We start from the raw sequence: 26310 nt of genomic DNA, 5'->3' as shown, positions 1-26310 counted from the left end.
AGCCATATTAACTACACTGTTGTCATACAGACATACAGAATTAGATACTAAAAGCTTAAAATTTTATCTTTCCTTCATTTTGCTTCCTCCCATTTCCCCCAGTACCATGGGTGTTTAAGGCAATGCAAAGTGGGCCAAAAATGCCATTCTTAATGTGGGAAAAATATACTACCTAAATGTGCTCAGAAAACAAACAAGGAGAGATTTCAGTGCTTAACTGTAGAAATAACCAGTTACAAGTCAGAAAAAAAACTATCTGCCCTGACACATTTCCTTTTCAGCATTATGTTCAGTGCTGGTCAGACAGATACAAGTTTGGGAAGAGGATTTAATGTCATTTCCTCCAACTCTGGAAACAATTTTACTGGGAGGCTCAAAAGTCCAGGTAAGACTACTCATTTCATGACTTATGAATCACTGATTGTACATCTTTATGGAAGAAAATTATCTTTCTCTAGCTGTTCAGAACAAACAATGTTTGCAAAACATCAGGATTCCAGAGAGGAACCGGAAGAAAATAATTCTGCAGATTTCATTTGTTCATTTGAAAATCTGTTAACCTATATCTTTCCAAAAAAGCTGTCTTTATTTTATTACAACCGAAGTTAACTTTCTCTTTAGCAGAATAGGGTCACAGCTGCAAAACCGAGACAATTAGGCTAAGATACGCTTCCAGTAGTGATTCTTCCGCTGAAAAAAAATTCAAGGAAGTAAGCATGCTTATTCATATGAAAATCAACACAACTATTCCAGACAGAACCTTTCACTAATACTGGAGAAAGAGGTTTAATTATATATATTCCATTGTGGCATTACTCATTCCTATAACATGTTTTTGCAAAAAGAAAAAGAAAGATTCAGTACTTTAATAAGGTTTTTTTTCTTTCAATGTTATCATCCCCATCCATTGCTGCAACATAAAGATGTGGTATGAAGAATTTCCCATCTCAAAGAATGCCTTGTATCCCCATCAGCAAAGTAGGCACACTCTGGGAGGCCAGCCAGGATGTGGGACTGGCCTCCTATAAAGCTGTTTGTATATGTACGTTTAAACGGAATTTTACCTGTATTTGCAGTAGTTTTAGATTTACTAGATGCTCTCTACACTTCAAGAACACAATGCTAAAATTCGAGGAATTCTTCCCTTTTCCCGTTTTTGCAAAGAAAGGAAAAATAGACCCTAAAACAAATTTCCAAATTTTTTGGCAATCGTTTAAGTACATTTTTGGAGGTGTTTTAATACTTTCTTTGGTTAGAAAAAGTTCATGCAACCCAAACTCAAAAATTCTACAGCGTGCCTTGGGAACTCTATTCGAACACACGCCAGGACTGTTCTAGCGCTGTCGGATTTTTACACCGTGGAAATAGAAAATATTAGCCAGTAAAGTAACAAGCAGGTTTTCCGGAGGGTTGAGAAGGTTGGAATTAAGTTACCCAGCAAACAAGACGGTTGTCAACGCCTCACTTCGGGTTTGTGGGTTCCCACTCCTCCCCTCCTCCCTACGCCAGGACGGTGGTGGGCACGGGGCAAGATGGGCGGGGCTGAGATGCTCTGGAACTGCCAGTTTTCCTCCCAGCGCCGCGCACCTGCCACCCCCACTCCCTGCGGTCGCAGCCCACTTCCCGCAGGATGCCTGGGCCGGCCGGGAGGGGCGCACCTGGCCCACCAGCCTCAAGCCGGCTCGGGCGGGAGCAGAGGCGAGACGGGCGCCCAGATTAGTGGGCTGAGCGTGCTATTTTTTTTTTAAATCAGCCTCCCGGGGGATGTTGGATTTGGCGGGGCGTGCTCTTTGAAACACTATATTGGGAACCTCACACATTTAAAAAAAAAAATTTTTTTTAAATTGCAAACCTTCCCAGTTCCCTCGGCAGCTGGAGAGCAGGCCCGAGGCGACGTCCCCTCCCTCCCTCCCGCCACCCCCGTTTTCCTCCTTCCCGCCCCCTCCCCCCGCCGGGAGCAGGATTCGCGGGAGCCGCCCCCTCCCGGGCGCCCACTTGGTTCCTCCCAGCTGCCGAGTGAATGGGCCGCCCTCCGGGTTCCGCGGAGGGGGCGGCGGGAAGAGGCCGAGGCCGAGGCCGAGCCCGGGCCCCGGCGGCCGCCGCCCCCGCCCCCGCCCCCGCCCAGCGGCTGCCCACGCCGGGATCTGCGTCACTCGGCCGCGCGTGGGCGGGAGCCAGAGCGGCGAATGTACCAAGAGCGGAATCTCCCAATGTGACAGCGGGCGGGGTGGGGGGGGTAGAGGCGGCGGAGGCGGGCGGGGGAGGGGGAGGGGACGGGCAGCGCGCGCGGGGAGGGAAGGGAGGCGGGGAGCAGGGGGGAGGACGCGGCGGGGGAGGTGCCGCCGCCGCCCGCGCCGGGAGGAGCCGCCGCCACCGCCACCGCGGCCGAGCGAGCGCCGTCGGGGCTGGCGGGCGGGAAGGAGTGGCGGGCCCTAGCTGGGGGTGGGGGGAGCAGGGAGAGAGCGCCCACCACCTTTCCTTCCCCCATCGATGGGAGCGGGGGCGTCCCGGCCGCAGCAGCCGAATGAGAGAGAGCCGGGGGCCGTCACTTCGGAGTTGCTAAGGCGTCCTGGGGGAGAGCGCGCCAAGACTGCTGCAGCCACTGGCCTAGTACGTACCAACTGGCTGTCCGCCAACTGCGGGATGCGTTCAAGCTCGTGCGACCGCGGGCGAACTTGGAGCGGCGGAGTCTCCGGGCCGCGCCGGCACCTGGGGAGGCGGGCGTCCAGGGCAGCTGGCCCCGCGCGGCCGCCGCCGGAAGGAGAGGGCGGCATCGGGCTCGTGTGGGCGATTCCCGGAGAAATTCGGTGCGCAGGGGCAGCGAGAAGAGGGCGAGCGAGTCAGCGGGGCCGACCTGTGCATTCTCCTCCCAGAAAGCCGGGGGCGCAGCGTCCATTCTCCTGACCTGGCTGGGGCCGTCGCGCGGGACGCGGAGCGCGGAGCGGTGGTGGGTTGCGTGGTCTGTGGTGCGCGGTGGGTGCGCGCGCCGGCCCCAGAGTTTTGCAGCCACCTTCCGCAGGGGCAGAATCTTTTTGTTGGTTTGTTTACTTTGTAAGAGTGTTGCACTTAGAGCCTTAATTTTCGTCCTGGGTATCCTCTCCTTTGGAATGTAGTTTTCTTTTGGAAAGCGGAAGGAGAGTTTTGTTTGGAAGTGGCTTACAGAAACTTGGCACTGAGGTGCGATGGAAGCGAGAGACTCGTGCTCGTTAAGGCCGAGTGTGGGATTTGCAAACACATGTGGCACATACAAGCTTTGGATGCAGTAGTCTGTGACCTTATTCATGGAGAAACGTTGCAAGTGCAATCAAATGCTTATGGGCTGCATTGTCAGGGTTCACAAGGCGCAAGATATGAAACGACACTTCGAGTGAGCCTAATTGTTGTAAGATCTTGGGGGAAAGGATAATTGAATTGGAATATATTTGCATTTATAGGTTCCGCAGACCACGTTTTGCAGCAGGTGATCAGGAGGAATCCTTGACTTGCATATACTTAATTCCTCACTACGTGAGATCCGGGAGGCATGGAAAATTTGGGGGTAGATGTCAATTTAAAATTTCCTTCCGAAAGAGTTGATTTGGAGTAACCTGTCACTACCAATTGGTTTGCCAGTGACGTGTCTGCAAACTTAAGGAGTGCAAAGATCAGAGCTGAGAGGGAGATACTCGGATCTTGTTTAAAAATATTTTGGCAGTTTTAATAGATAATATTAGATTGCATAGGAACTGAATTTTAAAAAGATTAGTCACGTAGGAAATGCTAGGCTGTTTTGTTAGAGAAGTGCGCACGCCATGAAATACCTTCTTAGATTTTCACTTTTTTGAAAAATTTCTCCTCTAAAACATACCAGATTATGACACGTCCTGATTTATGTGTGGGTTTTAAGAAGGAATATTGGGAGAAAGGATGCAGAGGATTTACTTTCTCTATTTCGGGTGGGGACTGATATTTTCCAGAAGACCTAAAAAGCTGCCTCTAGTCTAGTCTAAGTGCCAGTAAAGGTGGCTTAGATTCAGGGGATATCCTTTTTTCCTCCATTTTCCAGCATTTGAAACATTTAGTATTTTCGTTAAGTTTTAAAAATTATGTTGTCCTTATAGGTATTACCTTGCATGTAAGTGTTCTCTTGAGAATTTATAGATGTCTGGCAAGGTCAGCTTTCTTTATTCCTGTTTGACTATTAGTTATTGGAAAATCAAGTCTTGAAAGAAAATGTTAAGGAACCATTGGAAGCTTTCTTGTTTTAATTTTACTATTTTTAACATCTTGCACAAAAGTTAATATGCCATCCTGGTGTTGGAAAAATTTCGTTTTCCTTGGCTCTGGTGATTTCCTATTATATGTGAATAAATCAATAATAATAATAAAAACATGGAGGCAGTGTAGATTTTTATTTCATTCTTCCTGCTAATTGTGGATGTAATGAACATGACAGAAATCCTTAGGAATACTATAGCTGATACAAGGAAATTTAGTGAGCTTATATAGCTAATAAATAATTTGATATATCTGGTGAATACATCTTGTCTTGTTTCAGAATTATTAATAAAATTGAATAATCTCAGCTAAATTAATTTAAAAATTTTCTTTTTTGATGACTAGTAAATATCCATTGCCCTGTAGAAAAGTTAATATATTTTCATTCTCCTTGTTGCTATTTGGAGAATCAGTTAAAGTATTAGATATTTTCTTTTAATCACATATTAAGAGCATATTGATTTCTTATTAAAGATTTTGGGTGTTTGTACCGTGGCTGCTTTGAAAGAAATTATAATGTATGACAAAGTGGGGGAGACCTTTGAAGAATTTATTGCATGAACTTTAAAAATTTAAAGTAAAAGATGGTTGCATGGAAACAGAAGTATGTCAGGTTTTTGTGTCCGTTGATCTAGACTCTGTCCTAAGACTTGGGGTTCATCTATTCCATTATGGTAAGTCAGGTTGTTTTTGTTGGTGCTACTCATGTGCATTATTGGAAATAAAAGCTTTGTACAATTTACCTTTAAGTGTGAAGCTGTATTCTGGATACCACAGAAGCATGATATATTTTATGTTACTTTCATGGAAATGACCATTTTTTAATATGTTTTGAACAGGTTAAGATCTTGCTTGTATAATCATCTTGTGTATGCATATTTCATGTGGAGTTTATTAAAAATAATAAGGAATAAATAATGCCCACTTAAGCATAATACAAGGTTCCTAGCCCCTTTGCTTTGGATTTAGTTTTATTTTAACTGCTTCGTTCATTCTTTTTAGTAGAATGAAAAACAGTACAGTTTTTATATTAAATGCAAATTTCCTTTTTGATCTGACATTTTCAAAAACTAGTGCAGTAGTAGAATATACTCCCTTAAACTTAACAATGGAACAAGTGGGAAATTAGAGAAGTTGATTTTGGGGGAAAAAGTAGCAATCCTCGTCAGAATTCTCACAGCTAAAACATACCATTAAGCTTTCAAATAGTTTTGTCATTTCTCAATACATTGTATTTAGAGAGTTGCACCTTAACTTGTACAGTATGTTAATTTAATAATTTTTAAAGATAAATTTCTGGGAAAAAAATGAAAAAATTTATATGTACTGTGTGCATACTACATGCTCAAATGGCACTTAATGTATGTTGAATAACTTGACTGTTAGTTGATTGAAGAATTTCCAGCCATATTATATGAAATACTAGTGTTTACCTGTTGGTATCACAGCTAAGTTATTGTTTAATTGCAAAATAAATCTGATTTTTTTCTAACTTTGATAAATTTAGGGTTATACACTGAAACTTTAATTAAAATTTTGAGGTCTATAAGAAATTTTTTCCAGCTTCATTCAGAATTCAGAAAAAATCAGTAGGAGAGAACATTTTAAGTTTCCTAAATTACTGTTAATTCATTAGAAGCTATATGTTTAATTCATAGCTATTACAGTAATAAGATCCAAAAATATCTTGACTTAGGATATATCCCTGCATGCTTATTAATAAATATGCCTAGTTAAATTGTTTGGTACTTAAAACACATACACAGGAGTGAGGACCTGGGTCGACCTGCTATCTTAAATAACCCATCATGTAACTAAACTACATTTAAGTATTTTAGGTTGAGTTCTAGGACTGGGACAAAAATGAGAAGAATTCATTTCCTAGGCTTAAGGCTTATCCTTCCCTAAGCCAAATTCTGGCTTGTCATAAACCTTTCCAGTCTCAACCTGTAGTGTACCCATTGTACCCTTTCCCCAGGCTCCTATACCTTCAGGCTACATTCTCCCAACCTTGGCAATACTTCCGAGGCTTTAAACGCGGTCACTCGCCTCAGATTTCCTATCTCCTTCCTTGCCTTTTCCCATCTCTAGCTTTCATTCCCTTAGCATGTACTGAATCTCATCTAGGTGTTAGAGGTGTTAGAGGAAAACAGTCTGGTGGAACTAATTCACCTTAATCTGTAAGTGACTCGTGAGCTAACGCTTCCCAAGTTTTTTCACATTTTTTTAGAAGTCTGTTAAGAGCTTGCTGTTAACTTAGATCATTTTAAAGTAAAAATTTCAGGCTGTGTTGGGAGGCAGGAATTTACAGTCCTCTGCATAAATAAGTCAGATTTTACTAGGATTTTTCCCTTGGTTTCTCCCCACTCCTGGCAGAGTCTCTCTTCTTTGGAATGCCATGGACTTCATAAAAGTGTGTGTATTCATATATATTTCCTGCATCACGAAGAGGAAGATTCAAGTGTAGTGTTCATGAATGCATTTGAGTCTAATGATCATTTATAGGATTGATGTTTATTAGGGGATAACATTTTAATTTGTTGAAACCAAGAGGAAAGAGACCTGGGATCTCTCGTGCCTGAAATTGACTTAAAAGGCTGCTTTTGGGGCTGGGCTAACATGATGTCTGTTGTCGCTGCAACCACGTGTGTTCCTGTAAAGGGAGAGCATCCGGCCATCTTATGGGAATCCAACACACAGGCTATAAAAAAGGGGAAGTATTGAGGATGAGAGAATGAGAAAGATTGTAGGTAAAGTAGCAGGATGTGCTTTTGTTAGATTGGACCCTAATTTACACAGAGGTTATTCCTTTTGGAATATAAAAGGAGGCTGCTGATCAGATTCTGACTCAAATGTTGGGTTTCATTCAACAGAAGCCTTTATAGAGATGTTGTTCTACCTTGAACGCTTTGCTGGGAGTAGAGGGGGATAAAAGATGAATGAGAACTAGTCCCTACCATCAAGGAGCCTGTAGCCTAAGGTAACCTGTTCTACAGGACCATGGCAGTCTGCTTCTCTGTTCCATGGCTCCTTATGTATTGAAGATAACATTTGGCATAGCATTTATCAGAGTGGTTAAGTGTGTGTTTACTCGTCTGTATCCTGATTCTTAACAGTTTCTCTGTGAAGAACCATTTGAGGAAAGTCCAGTGTTTGGCATGAGCATAGGGGCAGGTTAAGGACCACAGAGGAGGCTGGACAGGTCTGGGATGCCTATATGAGTAGTTTGGATTTTTTTCTCCATGAAGTGGGGAGATTTGCATAGATGAGTAAAGAGCCACACCTGTACTTTAGGAAGATAAAGTTGGCATTGCAGTATGGGAAGTATTGAAGGTGAGGTAGCTGTTTTCAAAGTTGGGGCAAGAAGCAAGGGGAAAATTAGAATTAGGTGCTTTTGAGGCAGAGAAAGAAAAAGGGTGGTGATGTGGCCTAAGGACATGTAGATTGGAGGAAGGAAGAGGAAAACAGAAACATGAACGGATAAAGAAAATATGGTATATACATGCAATGGAATATTACTCAGCCATAAAAAAGAATGAAATTCTGCTATTTGCAACAACATGGATGGAATTGAAGGGTATTTTGCTAAGTGAAATAAGTCAGAGAAAGACACTGATTAATATCACTTATATGTGGAATCTTAAAAATAAAACTAGTGAATATGACAAAAAAGAAACAGACTCACAGATATAGAACAAACAAGTAATTACCAGTGGGGAAGGGGAAGGGGATTAAGAGGTACAAACTACTATGTATAAAATAAATAAGCTACAAGGATATATTGTACAGCACAGGAAATATAGCCAATATTTTATAATGACTATAAATGGAATATGACCTTTAAAAATTGTGAATCATTATGTTGTACACCTGAAACTTATATAATATTGTACATCAACTATACCTCAATAAAATTAGAAAAAAAAAGGAATCTCTACTTTTATTAATCCAGGAAACTGGAAGAGTAGTGGTGCAACTAAAAGAAATGAGAGTTGGGAAGAGTAGATTTGGGAATCTGGAAGAAGGGAGGAAAATGAGATAACACACTTGCTTTTGGACTTACCAAATTTGAGATGTTTGACAATCTCCACATGGTAGTTGAAATGCTGAATTATCAGAAAAAGTTTGGGTTCTCAAACTTTTCGGGTATGAAGATCACTTTTTAAACTAAAAAAAAAAAACAAGTACTCATTAATTTTGCTTAGTGTTTGTTGATATAATGGCAACAACTGTGAATTCAGTTACACTTTTAAATGAGTTTGTATTAAATCGCAAAGTATTTATTTACTTTTATTTGCAAAGTAGATGCCTATGTGTGAGACAGTGCTTGGTGTATGTTTGGATTTGAGAACACTTTGCAGGAACTCCACGAACCACTGGTCCAAGCTACAGATAGCAGTTTGGAGGTCAGTCTGCTATAGGTGATATTGAAGCCTGGGAGTGGACGAGATCATCATGGGAGAATATGGAAAGACAGTAGAAATGGGATCTAATATAAAACGTTGGAAAATTCCTGCACTTACAATAGAGTAAGGGAAGGCAACATAATATAGCAAAAAGTCAGGTGAAGAGTGTTTCAAGGAGTGATGTCAAGCTGCAGAGAGGTTAAAGAGAAAAGCTGGTGATCACTCAGGAGTTCCTCGAGAGTTTTGATCGAGGAGCCAGGACAGAAGGCAGGCTGAAGCTTCTTGGAACAGATTGAGGCAGGTTTGAAGGAATAGTTCTTCTTTTCCCTTGTGACCATTAAAGACTCTGCCTTACTCTAAATCCCCACGTCCCAGCTTGGAGAAAGTCAGAGAAGTTTTGTTTCCCATATTCATATTAAGTGCTGTGTTGTGGTTCGAGGACAAAGCTGGAGTTGACCAGTCAAGTTTTCTGAGCCAAACCAGCTCCTTATTTCACTTAGCATAGTTTAAATCTGGCAGATGACTGATCCTACCCCATAAGGAGCCAAAGTGAGTTTGTTTTTAAAAGCTTCAGGAACAAATCATTACCATTTAAAATAGATCATTGAATAACAAACAACAACAAATGGCCTTAAATGAGTCCATTGTTTAATTCCTCTTCCTCTGGAGCTGACCAGGCTGAGGAACATTTAAGCTGGTGCAAGTGGAGGTTTGCTGTATATAGGCCCTTGGTTTAGCTTTTGAGTGAAGTTAAAAAATGGGTAACCGGTTTCTCTTAATTGTGGAATTTATGAAAAGGTCACACTCAGCATGATTGTTCCAGCATCTCTTGAACAGGCGAGGTAACTGGAGTTTGCAGCTGAGTAGATTCACTCTACTCGCAGCTTCCTATATTATATAGCATTGTGTTAGGATCCTTTCATGTTTACTTTAGATTGGAGAGATGAAGTTTTCTTTTGATTTATTTGACCTGCATGTCGAAACACGAATAGATACAGGGTTTGTAAAAACAGAAAATCTCATAAAAATTTTCTTTTAAATCAAATCAAGTTAATGCATGAAGTGGTGGTTGTTTAAATTATCCCAACAGGCTTTGTAGGAAACTGAAACATTCTCTTAAAGCAAAAAGCTTAGGGAGAAAACTCCTTTCCCAGCAGTAAGTGTGGGCCTTTAGAAAGCCTCCTGGGAGTCTAAATAGTTCACTTATTTATCTTTCATCTGGTGTCTTGACTTTGGAAATGTACACTGGGTCCTATCAGTCCTTATGGGGATATTATAATCATAACTACTTTCTTACCGGAACATAAGGGATTTCTCTTAGGAACTAGTGGGTTTCCTTTCTTTCTGGGTAAAGATGAGAAAGGATAAAAGTTGAAAATTAATATTTTCTAAAATCTTTGGCTTATCTCAGAAGAATAAAACCTAAGTTTGGGTTTTTAGTTCTCCTTTAGTTTCTCTTTTACATTTGTCCATCATATATTCTTTGTTCTCTTGTTGCTCATAAAAAGATTCAAGAAATCTGTTCTAGATTTTCTCATGTAATTTTTACTTTATTCCATAATTTGGGGGAGTATTTATGGTGAGATAATTGATGACACCATAAATCTTGCAAGGTTACAGTCCTCTTATAAAAATGATTTTGTGTGTGTATGTGCATACATATATATTTATGCGTGTGTATGGATATTTTTTTGTGTGTATCCTCTTGAGTTGAAAGCCCGTGGAGCTATTGCATTAGGTGTATGAAGGGAAAGTAGGTTTCCTTTCCTCTACCTCAGACACTTTCTAGAAACCCTTCCATTTGGTATAATGTTCAATACAGACTTTAACTTGTGTCTGTAACTCCCAAGAGCTTGTTTTTGTGGGTTAGTGTCCAGCTGGATGATAGATTCTCTCCCCAAAAAGTCTCCCCTGGAGTGGGAGGACAAAGCAGATCCTCCTATGGGTGATTCAGAAGATGCAGGAATGTTTTTTCCAGAGAACTGAGGTGGCATGAACATGACGGTGGTCTCAAAACCTGTAGGAGTTCATGGTGCCCAGAGAGTGCACTAAATAGGGATCCTCTAGTGTAGTTTGCCAGATTTGCCAAATCATGAGAGTCTGCTGAGATGCAACCCAAGGACCTAGGAAATTATATTTTTTCAGAAGCACCCCACATGATTTCTTGGCTGTCAGCAGACGTTTAGTGGTGCTCAGATGCAGTCTTTTTTTATGTATCTTGGGAAGTCATCAGGTCACCTGGCAATGCCCTTATAAAATAAAGAACCATAAAATTTGAGGAGGTCAGTAATTGATTAGAGCAGATTGTGGATGACACAGAGGTTCCAGGAGATGGGGGCTTCCCAGGAGTCAGTCCTTAGGTGGTAGGGAAATGCATTCTCCTTGGATGGGATGACTGAAACTGGAATTCTGGGTAGAATTCTGGTTGATGGCATAAAGCAGAAGTCCCAAATGTGGTGATCTGGTGTTCCTAATATTCCTCTGCTTGTCTTATCTCCCAGTTAACAATTGCTCCTTACTTTCTGAGTTGAGAGTGGAGCTTTCACTTTCCTTTGGTGTATGTATTCTTTTAGCCTACTATAATTTTTGCCCTTAGAGGGCTATAGGGTCCTTTTAATCCTAAAGGTGCATTGATTACAAGTTTGTTTCTCTTAAATGGAAGTACTTGGCCAACGCCTCTTTGCCTGTGGAAGGTCTCCAGGCAACTGTGAATAACTTTAAAAGGCTGCTAAGAGGTCAAGCAGTGCTTTGCTGGGTCTTGTTCTGTCTCTTTAAAGGCAGACTTCTCTGCCTCGCTTGAGCTCTAAAAGTATTGGTTCCTTGTCTCTGTCTTAGGCTCTCTGCTGCTTCTTTGGAGAGATCTTCCACCCTCCTTGGCTTCATCCTGTGTCTCTAACCCTGAGACGCACTTAGGCTCCAGTCTGTTATTTTGCACACAGGACAGTTCTACTTAAGCATTCTACCTTGTGCCATGTTCAGGTGCCATGTGTTTGAAAGGGAATTCCATCATCCCTGATTTTCTGTATCCCCAATGCCTGTTGCAGTTCTAGACATTTCCTCTCCTTTTCATCACTTACATCTAAGTGATCACCAAGTCTTGTCTGAATTTTTCCTGCCTCTTTTTTCTCAGTTCCTAAATATACCACCTTCTATCTTATCAACTCCAGTTCATACTGAAATCTCTCATCCTCTGCCTGCCAGACTAATCTTGCTACTTTTTTTTTATAAAATGGGAATTAACTCTACCTATCTCACAGGGCTGTTGTGAGGATTAGACATAATATAAAGTGTTTGTCATACAGTGTGACACAAAATAAGTATTCAGTGCATGGTAGCATAGTATACTTCTTACCCCCTTCTGAATTTGATTATCCTTCACTTTGCCTCTGTGTCCACACCATGGAAGCAGCAAAGTGAATAGTCAAAAATATGGGATATAGAGCCCTGTGAGCCTTGGTTTCAGTCCCTAGACTTCTGCTTAGCTATTTGTGAGATCTCAGGCAAATTACTTATATTCTTTGAGCCTTTATAATTTTTTGTTTAAAATGGAAACTATTACTGAATATTGACCATTAAGGTTGATAGGAGAGTAAAATAAGATAACTTAGGCATAGAGAGAATGCTTCCTTAACAGTCAGTTGCTATGCAAATGCTGCTTGTTTTCTATTCTTCCCATACTGAACTCTTAAATCCTATAGTGTCTAACAGATAGGCTTAAGAAGTTTGGAGCAAGTGTGATGAGTATTTCCTCTTCTTTTTGCAGGTTAAGCCCATCCACAGTAATGGCCGCGGCCCTACCCAGGACCCTGGGGGAGTTGCAGCTGTACAGAATATTACAAAAAGCCAATCTGCTTTCTTATTTTGATGCCTTTATCCAACAAGGTGGTGATGATGTCCAGCAACTCTGTGAAGCTGGAGAAGAGGAATTCTTGGAAATCATGGCACTCGTGGGCATGGCTAGCAAGCCCCTTCATGTTAGGAGGCTACAGAAGGCTTTGAGAGACTGGGTTACAAACCCTGGCCTTTTCAATCAGCCGCTGACGTCCCTGCCTGTCAGTAGCATACCCATCTATAAATTACCAGAGGGATCACCAACCTGGCTGGGAATATCCTGCAGCAGTTATGAAAGGAACAGCAATGCCCGGGAACCTCACTTAAAAATCCCCAAGTGTGCTGCCACCACCTGTGTGCAGAGCTTGGGACAGGGGAAATCAGACGTGGTGGGGAGCTTAGCGCTGCAGAGTATCAGTGAGTCCCGACTCTGGCAAGGCCACCATGCCACTGAGAGCGAGCACAGCCTCTCCCCAGCTGACCTTGGCTCTCCAGCTTCCCCAAAAGAAAGTAGCGAGGCGCTGGATGCTGCTGCCGCGCTCTCTGTAGCCGAGTGTGTGGAACGAATGGCCCCCACGCTGCCGAAAAGTGACTTAAACGAAGTGAAAGAGCTGCTAAAAACCAACAAGAAGTTGGCCAAAATGATTGGTCACATCTTTGAGATGAGTGATGATGATCCACACAAAGAGGAGGAAATTCGAAAATATAGTGCAATATATGGCAGATTTGACTCCAAGAGAAAGGACGGGAAACATCTCACGCTTCATGAGGTAAAAAGCCCACATTTTTCTTTGTGCATATGTGGTGTGTTGTGTCTCTTAGAGATTAATCTGGTAATAGTTTACAGCTAAGGAGATACATTACCTGAAAGCAGTATTAAAGACATTTAGGTTTAGCAAAATGTAACTCTTTAGTGAAAATAGACCATATCTATTGTGTGTGTTAGGGTATTTTTGTGTTGAATTCAAACACGTTGAGCTTTGGAACTACAGTGTAGGGTGACTTTTAGAAAAATATCAGAATTTAAGCAGTGAGAGCATAAAGTCTTTGCATGTACCAGGCAGTTTGTCTTTTAATTAAGAAATAAAATGAGATTTTAAGTAGAACAAAAATCATTTTTGTAGACTTTTTTTAGAAAAAAAATTTGTAAACAATAACCACAACTTAAAGTGATTTTCGGCTAGCATAGAAAACAAAATTATTTTAGATGAATGTTAGAAGAATTATTATAGCTTTGAATATTGTTTTGGTTTGACATTTGGCATTAAAAATTCTCATTTTATTTTTGTAGCACTCTATCCAGAAATACTTTGCTTAAGCAGAAGAATGCATATACGTATGTGTCTTTCTCATTTACTCCCTTTTTCTTGTCTATCTGGCCAACACATCATATTTAAGACTCAAGCATCTTTAAGACCTTAAGACTCAAGCATAAGCTTAAGTCTTTTTTGATATGTTTTCCCCCAAGTGACCTTTCCTTTCCATTTTTATCCCTGTATAATATACACTTCTGTCACAGTAACTTCAACACTTTATTGTACTTATATATATACTGGTCTATCCCTCACAGTATACTTTGGGATTCTTCAAGGCAGAGAAAATGTCTCATTCATTTTTATATCTTCAGAATCTAATGCACCCAACAAATGCTTGAAAAATAAATGCATTTCAAAAGTTAAAAAACGATTTCATAGCTAAAATTTATAGCCATTTATCCATTAGAAGAAAGAGAAACTCTCCTTGAAAAAAATGTTCAGTTGAATGCAGTATTTCATGTTAGAAACATTAGATCTTCCCCCCAGACTTATACTTTAACACAAAAAATATTATATATTTATTGAAAAAGTATTCAGTCATTACAAAAGGATGTGAAGTGATTGAATCTGTAAACATTCAGATTCTTTATTTACCTATACAAATGTGGGATCATATTTTGTACACTCTTCCTCCAAATCCTTTTTTTTAAACTTAACAATATACTCAAAGTACAGTGTACTATTAGATATATTTTTTAAGTGATTACATATAGAGCTACCTTATTCATTTATGGGTTATATTATATTTCACAATATGAATGTGCTGTTATTTATCTTAACCATTCACTTTTTGATGTCACTTAAGTTGTTTCCATTTTTAAAATTTTATATATGGTAGGATGTGAACATTACACATATATATCTTTACAGACTTGTGCATGTTTTCCTATAGAATAGAGTCCCAACATGTAAAATTGGGATCAAAGAATAAGTAGATTTAATATTTTAGTAGATACTGCTAAATTGCCTTCTAAAAAAGCTGCAGCAATTTATATTTTCACAGTCGTTGTACGCAGGTGTCCATTTTTCCACTCTCTTGCATTTATCATTTTTAATCTTTGTCAGTCTAAGAGATGAAAAAATTATCATTGCTCAAATTAACTTTCCTTAGTGAGTGTGAGTGTCTTATGTTTAACAGACATCCAATTTTATATTCATATCCTTTGTTTTAATGTTGGAGTTGTTTGGTTGTTTTGTCTAACCTTTAAAATATTGGTAAGAACTTTTTATATTTTAAGGATATTAACCTTTGTCTTATGTTGTAAACATTTTCCCAGATTATCATTTGTCCTTTGACCTTTCAGACTGGTTGCCATGTGGAAGTTTAATTTTATATAGTAATATTTATTGATCTTGTCCTGTGTGATTTCATTTGTCTAATTCTCTATTCCTTCACCAGTATAGAGTTAGGTTAATTACTGTAGCTAAATAATGTACTTTAATATATGGAAAGGCAAGTGCCCCTTCTATAGTACTGTTCTGCAGCCTCTGTTTTTTTAGGTAATCTTACACATTTCTCCTTCCAAATGAAATTTTTAATGCATTTGTCAAATTTCCCCAAAATTTCTGTTGGTGTTTTGATTAGAAATGCCTTAAAGGTATAGATTAATTTGGACAAAAATGATATATTTACAATAATGAAAACTCCCGTACAGTAATATACTATATGTGTTTACTTAGATCTTTTATATTCCTCAGTAATTTCTTAGTTCTTTATTCATAGGTGTTGCACATTTCTTGTTAGGTCAAATACTGTGTATTATATATGTATATTAAATGTCTGTATCATAAACATACATTTATTTTGCATATATATACAGGTATATAAGATATAAAAGTGTATAATCGTAAATGAAATTTTTTCCTGCTTTTTAAAATTACTATCACTGGCCGATTTTTGTATATTAATCTTGTCTTCAGCAATTTCACCATCTGATATTTTAAAATAAATTATTTTAGGGCTTCCCTGGTGGCGCAGTGGTTGAGAGTCCGCCTGCCGATGCAGGGGACACGGGTTCGTGCCCCGGTCTGGGAAGATCCCACATCCCGCGGAGCGGCTGGGCCTGTGAGCCATGGCCGCTGAGCCTGCGCGTCCGGAGCCTGTGCTCCGCAACGGGAGAGGCCACAACAGTGAGAGGCCCGCGTACCGCAAGCAACAAAAACAAAAACAAGAAACAAACAAAAAAAACAAAATAAATTATTTTAGATATGAATGGATACTGGTGCTTAATATCAGAAGTGGTTAGCAAAATTAGTCACAGGGGATTCTGTGATTTGATCTATTTTGGGCATATCCTTTTGTAATTGTTATATATTGTTGCCATACAATAATGGACTCACAAGAACTTGTGAGTTGATCTAGAAAATTCAGGTAGCATTATAATTCGGATACACTTTGACACTTTCATTACCTATGAACCAATAGAGAAATCTACTACAAGGTCATCAGTAATAGGAAACAAAGGGCAAAACATGTTGGCAGTTTTAGGTTCATGCTATAATCCAGTTTTCATATAATTTTTAAAACAGAGCAGATGAAACACAGTCAAGGGCCTGTCTTTTTATTAAAGCAAAAGTATGTTAAAGAGATGACTTTAATAAAGCCTGTCAACCTCACTTAAAAAAATCCCAACCTACTTCAAAAAAATGCAAAGTGAATTATTTCACACTTTGCTTTTGCTAAGGGGCTCTTTGCTTCTTTGGATAAATAGGCACAGGTGGTATTTACGTAATGAGACCATTGTGGGTTTCCCAAAATAAGGGAACAGTCAAAATGAATGCCAGTGGCTGAGATGTGGGGTTGGGGGTTTTGGAAAGTGTGGCTTGTGAAGCTTAACTTAGACCACTTATTATTTGTAACTCAAGTATGTGAGTCTGGTCTAATAATATAGTTTAGGATAGAAGTTTATGTATCAGGACAGTTGCTTCAAACTAGTAACCATTCAAGAGTTTGGTAGAAATCACAAAATCCTGAGGGAATTAAAAGAAAGAAGGTACTGTCAAGTGTACCTTTTAGGTACACTTGTGATAATTTCACATGTTTTCATTTGACTGTTTACAATGAGAGCAAGATTTTTGAGTTTTTCCAAATTCCTAAGATTAAAGAATGTTACTAATTTGTCCTCAGTTTCTAAATAAGGAAATACGTGACTTATTCTTAATTCACTTTTGGTAGTATTTCTGAGAGTTTTCTTCATATAAACACTGAACACTCACTCTCTTTCAAGACATATAAGTACGTCACGAGCAGATGAAAATCAGGAAGTTACCTATACCTGAAAAAATTTTTTCAACTCACAAGCATATAAAATTCTTATTCTTTTTTTTTTTTTGCGGTACGCGGGCCTCTCACTGTTGTGGCCTCTCCCGTTGCGGAGCACAGGCTCCGGACGCGCAGGCTCCGCGGCCATGGCTCACAGGCCCAGCCGCTCCACGACATGTGGGATCTTCCCGGACCAGGGCACGAACCCGCGTCCCCTGCATCGGCAGGCGGACTCTCAACCACTGTGCCACCAGGGAAGCCCTCTTATTCTTACATGCATTTTTATACTTGTTTCCAAGTATACGTTGTAAATATATAATTCTTTACATTTTACAGTAAAGAATTGTAGAATGAATCATTGTTACACACACTGTTTTTAAGCTAGAGAATCAGTGATGGTCTTAGGACATGGCTCAGTATGGCCTGGCCATAGGAGTCAGACCATGAAGATGGTGTGAGGGGCTGAGGCCTAGTTACTGGTGTGGGACAGGTGCTAAGGGACAAACCCAGAAGCAGTACTAGAAGGAAGTCCAGGCAGGCAGAGTTCCATCTGTCCAAAGGTGTGTTGGCAGAGTATTTGGTAAACTAGGTAAGCAGTATGCATCAAATCTTACAGAAATGAATGGATAAAGAGAGAGAAACTGAAAGTTGAGAATAGCAAGGCCGTGGAGAATGTAGGGGCTTGTAATATTCAGAAATAAAAGCACATAGACAAGTTGGCATTATATCAATAGAATATTTGTCAGCAGATAGCAACGTCCAGCTGAAGAGCTCTGGAACTCAAGGATAGGAAGGGGAAGAAGAGGAGAATGTGGAGTTAGTGGGTAAGTTGTAGAGCTAGTGGAAATGCTACAGGAACTGGAGTGCTAAGCAGGTTACTAACATAAGGACCTCGGCCCACAGAATACATGGTGATGCCAAGTTTAGGTCAGTTACCACTGTAGTGTTGAGAAGGCAAGGCTGAGTGTTTCAGAGAAGCCCAACAGTCTTAGTTCTGAGAGAGGGGGAATGCCAAATCCGGGAACCTCTTAGACCTGAACATATTACTAGTGAGTTATGATGCTGAATTCCGAACTCTCAGCTTGAGTGGATCAATTGCAACGTCTAATACTTGAAAAGAAATGTTGGACATTCCCTTTTGATTATTTAAAAAAGTGGATTATAGGACTATTAGGGTAGTCTTTCTTCTTGAGTCACTTTTGATAAGTCACATTTTTCTGAGAATTTGTCCATTTCATCTAAGTTTTCAAACATATTGGCATAAAGTCGTTTATCGTTTTTAAGACCTAATATTGTTTGTACATTTGTCTCTTTTTCCCTGATCAAGTCTTGCCAGAGGTTTGTCAACTATATTAATCTTTTCAGGGATCTGAAAACTAGAGCCTGTGAGCAAAATCTAGCCCACCTCCTGATTTTGCACATAAACTTTTATCGGAATACAGCCATGCCTATTTGTTTATGTATTATCTATGGCTACTTTTGAGCTATGATGTAGCATTGGGTAGTTGTAACACAGACTGGCCTATAAAGCCTAAAATATTTACTATCTGACCTTTTACAGAAAAGCTTTTCCAACTTCTTTTTGAGGAAGCACTTTTGGCTTAATTGATATTTTTAGTTGTGCTGTGTTTGTGTTTACATCTGCTTTCTTACAGTTTATTTTATTGTTCTAACTTATATTTCATCCTGAGTTCATTAATGTTCAGCTGTTCTTCTTTTCTCATGTAAGGAGTGAAGGCCATAAATTGTCACTATGTATTGAATTAGCATTATTCCCAAAGTTTTGATATGTGGTTATTTTATTATTTTTAAATTCTGATTATTTCTCTTTTTATTTATGATTTCTTTTCTAATCCCTGAGTTATTAAGAAGTTTTTTTCATTTCCTAATATGAGGGGGTTTTTCCTTTATTCTTTTTCCCAGTGATTTCTAACTGAATTACATTGTGGTCAGAGAACATGGTTTGTATGATGCCAGCCCTTTAAAATTTGTTGAGATATGAGTTATGGCCCAGTATGTGGTCAGTGTTTTTAATGTGCTTCTGCAGTTGTTGGTAGAGTGTTCTGTATGTGTCTGTTTTAACAAGCTTATTAACTGTTTTTCAAACCTTCTATAGACTTTTTTTTTTTTTTTTTTGTCTGCTTGCTCTATCAGTAGCTAAGAGTTGTGTGTTAAAATCACCTACTCTGATTGTGGAGTTGTCTATTTCTCTATGTACTGTGCAGCAACCTTATTAATCTTTAATAATGCATTTAGTTTTAAAAAACTTTTTTGTTTGATATTAATATAAGTACATATGCTTTCTTCTTGTTAGTAATTTCGTGTTACTTCTTTTTTCCATCCTTTTACTTTTAGTCTTTCTGAATCCATGTTTTAGATACATCTCTTGTAAATAGCAATAATTGGATTTTTAAAAAATTCTCTTACATTCCTTGTCTTTTAACTGCAACATTTGGTCCATTTACATTTATTATAATGACTGATGTTTTGAATTTATTTCCTTTATTTTATTTTGTATTTCTTCCCTTCCTCCTCTTTATATCTCAGATTTACCATCTGGAATTAGTGTCCTTTAGCCTGAAGTGCATTATGTAGAATTTTCTTAATGAAGGCCTACTGATAGCAAACTCTCTCCTTCCTCACCCCATTGGAAAATATCTTTATTTGCCCTCATTCTTAATTGCTACTTATTCTGGGTATCAAATTCTATATTGTCAGTTATTTTCTGTTAGTAATTGAAGATATCATTTCCTTGGCCTTCAGCTTTCATTGTTGTGTTTAGAAGCCAGTGGTTATCTGACTACTGTCTGCTTTTGAAATCTTCTGTTTTACCGTGCCCCAATTTCTTCTCTCCTTCTGACTTCTCAATTTTTCTTAGTCATTTTTACTATATTACTCTTTAGTCATATTTTCAACTCCTTTTATTTCTTTAAATGAAATCTTTGAGGGTCTGTTTCTGCTGTCTGTTGTTTCTGCTGGTTTTTACTTTTGATTCCTTGTTTCTTTGGATGTTTTATGATTTCTGTCTATGAACTCATATTTCTTGGAACTGTGAAAATGTTTTGAGGCCTAGGAAGAAAATGGATTCTCCTAGAGGCTGTTTTTGCTTCTACCAGGTACCTGTACTCTGCACATAATAACTCTGGGACCCTATGAAAATTAATTCTCAGGCTGTTTAGTGTGAATTAGGGCTGAAAATCCATGTGAAGAGCTGATTTGGGGTTATGAAATCTCAGGAGAGTATCTTCTGTTCTCTCCCATTTAGTAACAAGGTTAAAGACAGGTAATTCTCCTTGCATTCTCCTGTGGGGTATGGGTATATTTCTAATTCTGTCTTACATCAGGCTGTAGTACTTTCGTATTGTTTTTCGTAGACTCCTCAGCCTCACCTTTGATGGATACTCGGCTTTTCCTGTTATTCTCTTCCCACACTCACCAGCCCAATGAGGGTGTAAAGATTGAAGTTCATCTGGTTTAGCAGCTGTCCTCAACTTACTCCTTTGAGATACTGTCTTCATTCATTTTGGCCTGAATCGTTCTTACTGTCTTGCTGGCTTATTGATGCATTTAAGATATTTTTTTCCTTCTATTTTAGCCAACATTTTTCCTGTGAGAAATGTGAGAGGGGCCGGTCATGGTACCTAGCCCTCCCTGTGCTAGAAATGAAAGTCTTGATTGCCTTTAGAGCCTCCCTATCACACATCCCTATCACACAGCATTCATGTAGTATTTTTATGCTAACACTTACTTGAAACTTAATTGAAAGTTACAATCATTTGATTGTTAAAGATTATAACTACCAGTAGAGAAAGTTTTAAAATCTAGTTAAAAATAATAGAAAGCTAACTTTAAGAAATCTTTTACATGAAGATATGAATGGAATTTTGGTATTTTTAGCCATGAAAGGAGGAAGTGGAGGAAGTAAGTAAACCAATGAGGGAGAATATCTTATTTTATACTTTTAACAAAATTAGAAACTTACTTTTAAAAAGCTAGCTTGGTGCTGCAGTGAATGACTACTGGTTTTGGAGTATTTGTATCATTTTTCTATTTAAAATATATCATAATAGTTATTGATTTAATTATTAACAACTGGGAGCATGAAATCGAGAAAATACATTTCTGAGGGGAAAGCTTGATGAATCAGCTTCATGTTACAACTTGGAGTGAGCTATAATTATTTCTCCAGCCTCAGTTTTTCTACCAGAAGGCTCTCTGAGGGCCTGGAGAGTTCAGTATAGTTTTTCGGTCTGTTGGAGCCTGAATTCAGTCACAAAGATTGTGTTATGTTTTTTTTTCTTGGTTTCTGGTAGGATGATGGAAGGAATCTTAGAATATTGTTTTATTTTCTGCAGTTTTGAATGAGCTGGTACCTCTGAATGTTGTCAATTCAAATATCTTACTGACAATCAGAATTTCTCCATACTAATTTAGATTTATGAGTACAAAAGAGAAACAGCTACATAAAAAGCAACTTGAGAAGGATCTTTCAAGGTCATTGTAGCTACTGCTAAGCTGAAATTGAAGTTAATTTATTTAGGAGATTATTCTTTGAAGTATGTTTTACTTTTAACTCCTATAACATTGTGCCTGTCAAAAGCACTTAGGGAAGAAATTGATCTACTGAGGATTCTTTAGGAGGAGGGGAGAAAGCTGAAAATAAATTCCTCCTGTTATGTTTTTATTTTCAGTTATGGGTTTAAAATAAGAAGCCTGGGCTTATTGTAACCTTGTTGCCAGTAGCCGCATTACAAGCATATTGGTGATATTGCAGGTTTGGTTCCAAGCCACCACAATAAAGTGAGACACACAAATTTTTTTTGGTTTCCCAGTGCATATAAAAGTTATATTTACACTATACTGTAGTGTATTGTGTGCAGCAGCATTATGTCTAAAAAAATGTACATACCTTAATTAAAAAATACTTTATTGCTAAAAAATGCTAGCCATCATCTGATAACACAGGGTCACCACGGACCTTGAATTTGTAAAAAATTAGTATCTGCAAAGTGCAATAAAGCGAAGCACAATAAAATGAGGTATGCCTGTATTTGAGAATAAGCCAGTGTAACCTACAGTTGGAAATCTGGGGAGGAGGATATTAGATACCTATATCATACCATATACTGCATACCATAACACATTCTAGATGGAGTAAATATGTGGAAAAAAATAAAACCATTAGACTAAATTATAGGAGAACATTTATATGTATTAGGGTAAGAAGGGAGCTTCTGTGCATAGCACTCAAGACAAAACTATAGGGCTAATGACAAACTATGAAAAAATAAAAAAATCAAAACCACTACATATGAAGAGTTAATGCTCTTCATACATAACGAATTCCTTAAGTCCCTAAGAAACAAAATAGTGCAATAGAAGAAACAAGCAGCTACCATGAGCAAGCAGATTTTAAAATAAGTCAAAAACATAAAAATTTCAGTGTTATAGCCAAAGAAATGCAAATTATAACCAAAAGTCATTGAAAATACATCAGATTGGTAAAGCTTTTAGATAACAGCCAGTGTTGGTCAAGATTCTGGGAAATGAACTCTTCATATAATTGTTGGTAGCATTAAGATTTGAAACAATTTTTTTGGAGAGAAATTTGATGAAATATGTAAATCTCTTAAAATTTAGTATATTCTGTGACCAAGAAGTCTCTTTGTACTAATTTATTCCAAGTAAATAACTGAATATGTGTGTAAAGATGCACAAAGAATGCTCTTTGCAGCTTTCTTTGTAGTACATGAAAAATGAGGGTAATGTCCAGAGTGAGGTTGATTTAAATAATATATTGCTATTTTCTACAATGTAATATTACATGTCTAGGTAGTAAAAATTACATTGTACAGGATATTTAAATTCATTCATCAGTCAATCAGTGTTTATTAAGCTTACTAACCATGCCAGATACTGTTGTAAACAAGCCAAGTCTCTGCCTTAATATATGAAAAAGTAAAAAATGCAGCATACGTAAGTGAAGGAAAGGAAGTTACACATCTACATTCACATGTATATATGTACACAGAGAAATACTGGAATAATATGCATTAAAATATTAATAGTCATTCTGGATGGAAGGACTGCATGCTGCATTCATTTTCTTTTGCTTCTCTGTATTTTCAAAAATTTTAAGTAAGAAAAACTGTGAATAAAGTGGGATAACTGGTTAGGGAGAAAGGTAAATGCCTGATTCTTTGTCAAAGGAAAACGAGAACTAATACTAACAACAACTTTGTGCCAGCTGTCTTCTCACTTACTTCTTGTTACAGTCCTTGGAGGTAGTGATATTATCCCATTTTGCCTCTGAGAAAACTGAGGCTCTGAGAAGTCTTTACATGTCCAAAATCACACAGCTGGTAAGTGACAGAGCAAGACTCATCCTAGGTCTCTCTGCCATCACATCCCATCAGTTTGCCGTCAATCATGCCTGGAATGAGTATGTTTCTTGCTTTTTAAAGAAGCCTGATATACCTCTTGGCAGTTCCTTACTTACATCTATTTAAGTTGACAAAATTATGTGAAAAACATTTTGTAGTCTAGTAAACAAATTACAGATTTTCAGTTTAGGATAACCTTTGATATTTTAAATTTTAGTACAGGTGTTTGGTCAACTAGCAACTCTATATTGGCAATATTTAGCACTTAGGTGAAAGAGTTGAATTAGATGAATCTTAGAGATTTAGTGACTCCAAGACCTTGATTTTCCATTATAACCCTCATTTGTGATAATGCTATCTTTTACTGATTTTATAAATACTTAACTAAAATCGTTTTTTATTTCTTCCTAAGAATTTTCATGTCAGTTCACCTTAAAAAAAATACCTGGGGCTTCCCTGGTGGCGCAGTGGTTGAGAGTCCGCCTGCCGATGCAGGGGACATGGGTTCGTGCCCCGGTCCGGGAAGATCCCACATGCCGCGGAGCGGCTGGGCTCGTGAGCCATGGCCGCTGAGCCTGCGCATCCGGAGCCTGTGCTCCACAACGAGAGAGGCCACAACAGTGAGAGGCCTGTGTACCGCAAAAAAAAAAAAAAAAAAAAAAAATCTGTAAGACCATGTATACTCACTTGTAGTTAAGGAAATATTATCAGCATATCATAAAATCATATCCCTTGGTTTCTCATAAGCAAAATAAGATGCAGAACATTTTTTAACTTTTTATTTTGCTTATTTTCTATAAACTCTCCTACTTAAACAAAAATAAATAAAGCATATAAATAAATAAAACCAAGATGACTATTTTGATTAGTTCAAGTTCTGAGAGATGTAGATAACTTGATTTGCTTCTGAAATTAGGCAGTAGGACTAATTAGGAGTAAAGGCTAACGTGATTTTCGTAAATTATGATTTCATTATATAATGATGTGACTTCTTATATTCTTAAGTGAAACATTTTCTGTATTGATGAAATAAAAATGTTTATAATTTTCGAAACTTTGTTTTGAACATGCAGCTCACCGTTAATGAAGCGGCTGCTCAGCTTTGTGTGAAGGATAACGCTCTACTGACAAGAAGAGATGAACTTTTTGCCCTGGCTAGGCAGATTTCTCGAGAAGTCACCTATAAATATACTTACAGAACCACCAAGTAAGTGTTTAACTAATTGGCAGTATTTTTGCATTGTTTGTTAGAAGTAGAGCTTGAAACACCATCCGTTGATAGAATATAAGCATATCTGAAAAAGTTGAAGTGTGATTATAGTTCTATAAGATTAAACAGTGAAGTTCAAAACATTATTGCTGAAGTGGTTTTCATTGATTTGTTGAATCCTCTTTTATTGTCTTTTGAAAGATAGTTCCCTAGGACTATAGCATTGGTTTGGTGTGGTTCTCGACATTCTTCTCTCACACAGATGCTTTCTTTGGTTTTGAGTGTGATGATGGGATTTAGTTAGTCATCATTTATAGACCTATTTGTATACCCTACCAACTACATGAACTTGTTGAACTCTCTGTGGAAGCAACGTGTTTCCTTTTGCAAGGTGTCTGCGATCTAATGAGATTAGCTGAATAGATAAAAAGACTCCATTGCCCAGTATTTAAAAGAAAATTGGAAAATACTAGGTTACTAGCAAGGGCAATATGGAACATGTGTTTGAAATAAAAAAACCCATGTTGAAAAGCAGTGGTGATTTTAAAATTTAATGTAAACATACCTTATTATTTTTCATCTTATCCTCACTTGAAGCCTAAGCATTATCTATAGATAGCAGACCATTTTGATTTTGTTCACTTATTCCACATGGACCCTGATTTCCAGTGCACCATTGGTTGTGCTTGCCACTGCTTCTCGGAGGAGATGCATTAGTGTGACTGAGTGTGCGTTTAAAAAAAAAAAAACCACATCCTGAGCACCCTTTCCAGCTCTAATAAATCACATTTTCTGGGGATGGAGCCTTAGAGTCCAAACATTCACAAGCATTTCCTATGATTCTTGTGTATATTCAAGTTTGAAAACCACTGATACAGGCACTTGCTGTCATCACCATTATTTTCCCCAGCTCACAGCAGCTTTGTTGTCTGTCCTATCTCAAGAGCCCATATACTTACAAACTGGGAACAAGTAAAATTATGCAAAATAAATGAACAGGATAAGAATACACAGCAATAGTATAGGATTATTTACAAGATTCTTTTTGAGTTGAGTGATCAAGAGCTGATTTTTGTGACTTTGTTTTCTTCACTGTATTATACAATATTTTCTTTCTGACTGCTTTACTTAAATAATTTTCTTTAATCAAAGTAGTACATGTACATGATTTATGAAGTCACATAGTACACAAGGCTTATCACGAAACTCAGCAATTCCCCTGCTCCATCCCCCTTCTTTCTGAATACTACGACCCAGAGGCGACTGCTTTCAACAACTTTTAGTTATTTTTTGTAGTGTTTATTTACATTTATATGTTTTTAAGGTTAAATCATTTTAAAATACACAAGACTTTTACATTATTTATAAGCCAAAACTATGTATAAAGCTAATGCAAAAAAGTTGCACTCTCATTTCTGTCTCTTTTTACTCTGTTCCTCTTCTCATTGTAGGTAGTTTTTATTAATTTCTTTTTCATCCTTCTAGTGTTTGTCTATGCACATGTAAATAAATATAAATATGTTTTCTCACTTATACCTTTTTTTGAAAAAACAATAAGTAGCATGTGTCTATATTATTCTGTATTTTGCTTTTAGTTTAACGTGTCTTGGAGATCTTGCTATATTAGTACATATACATCTTCCTC

At 38.2% G+C, this 26310-nt stretch overlaps 1 protein-coding gene and 2 long non-coding RNA genes across 9 annotated transcripts in view; 1 reads left to right on the top strand and 2 right to left on the bottom strand.

The window, feature by feature from the left end:
- The window catches only part of LOC132522216 (uncharacterized), a 76337-nt gene extending 73585 nt beyond the window's left edge, over positions 1-2752 (bottom strand). For both annotated transcript variants that reach the window (XR_009541119.1, XR_009541118.1), the window contains exon 1: positions 2619-2752. This is a non-coding gene — a long non-coding RNA (uncharacterized LOC132522216). The remainder of the gene's footprint in view (positions 1-2618) is intronic.
- The window catches only part of NAB1 (NGFI-A binding protein 1), a 44775-nt gene continuing 20925 nt past the window's right edge, over positions 2461-26310 (top strand). For 2 of the 5 annotated variants that reach the window (XM_060152431.1, XM_060152430.1), the window contains exons 1-3: positions 2461-2807; positions 12427-13264; positions 24529-24662. In XM_060152431.1, coding sequence (XP_060008414.1) covers positions 2491-2807; positions 12427-13264; positions 24529-24662 — 1289 coding nt within the window. In that variant the 5' untranslated portion in view covers positions 2461-2490. Of the gene's footprint in view, positions 2948-3434; positions 3539-12426; positions 13265-24528; positions 24663-26310 lie in introns of all 5 variants that reach the window. The other 3 variants (XM_060152433.1, XM_060152432.1, XM_060152434.1) reach the window with 3 other exon arrangements.
- LOC132522215 (uncharacterized) overlaps positions 6762-26310 on the bottom strand; it is a 116479-nt gene continuing 96930 nt past the window's right edge. For both annotated transcript variants that reach the window (XR_009541116.1, XR_009541117.1), the window contains exons 3-4: positions 8321-8424; positions 6762-6958 (exon numbers count right to left, since the gene is read on the bottom strand). This is a non-coding gene — a long non-coding RNA (uncharacterized LOC132522215). The remainder of the gene's footprint in view (positions 6959-8320; positions 8425-26310) is intronic.

Source organism: Lagenorhynchus albirostris, chromosome 6 (genome assembly GCF_949774975.1).
Source record: "Lagenorhynchus albirostris chromosome 6, mLagAlb1.1, whole genome shotgun sequence".
Taxonomy (NCBI): domain Eukaryota; kingdom Metazoa; phylum Chordata; class Mammalia; order Artiodactyla; family Delphinidae; genus Lagenorhynchus; species Lagenorhynchus albirostris.
This window is presented reverse-complemented; position numbering and strand designations above follow the sequence as displayed.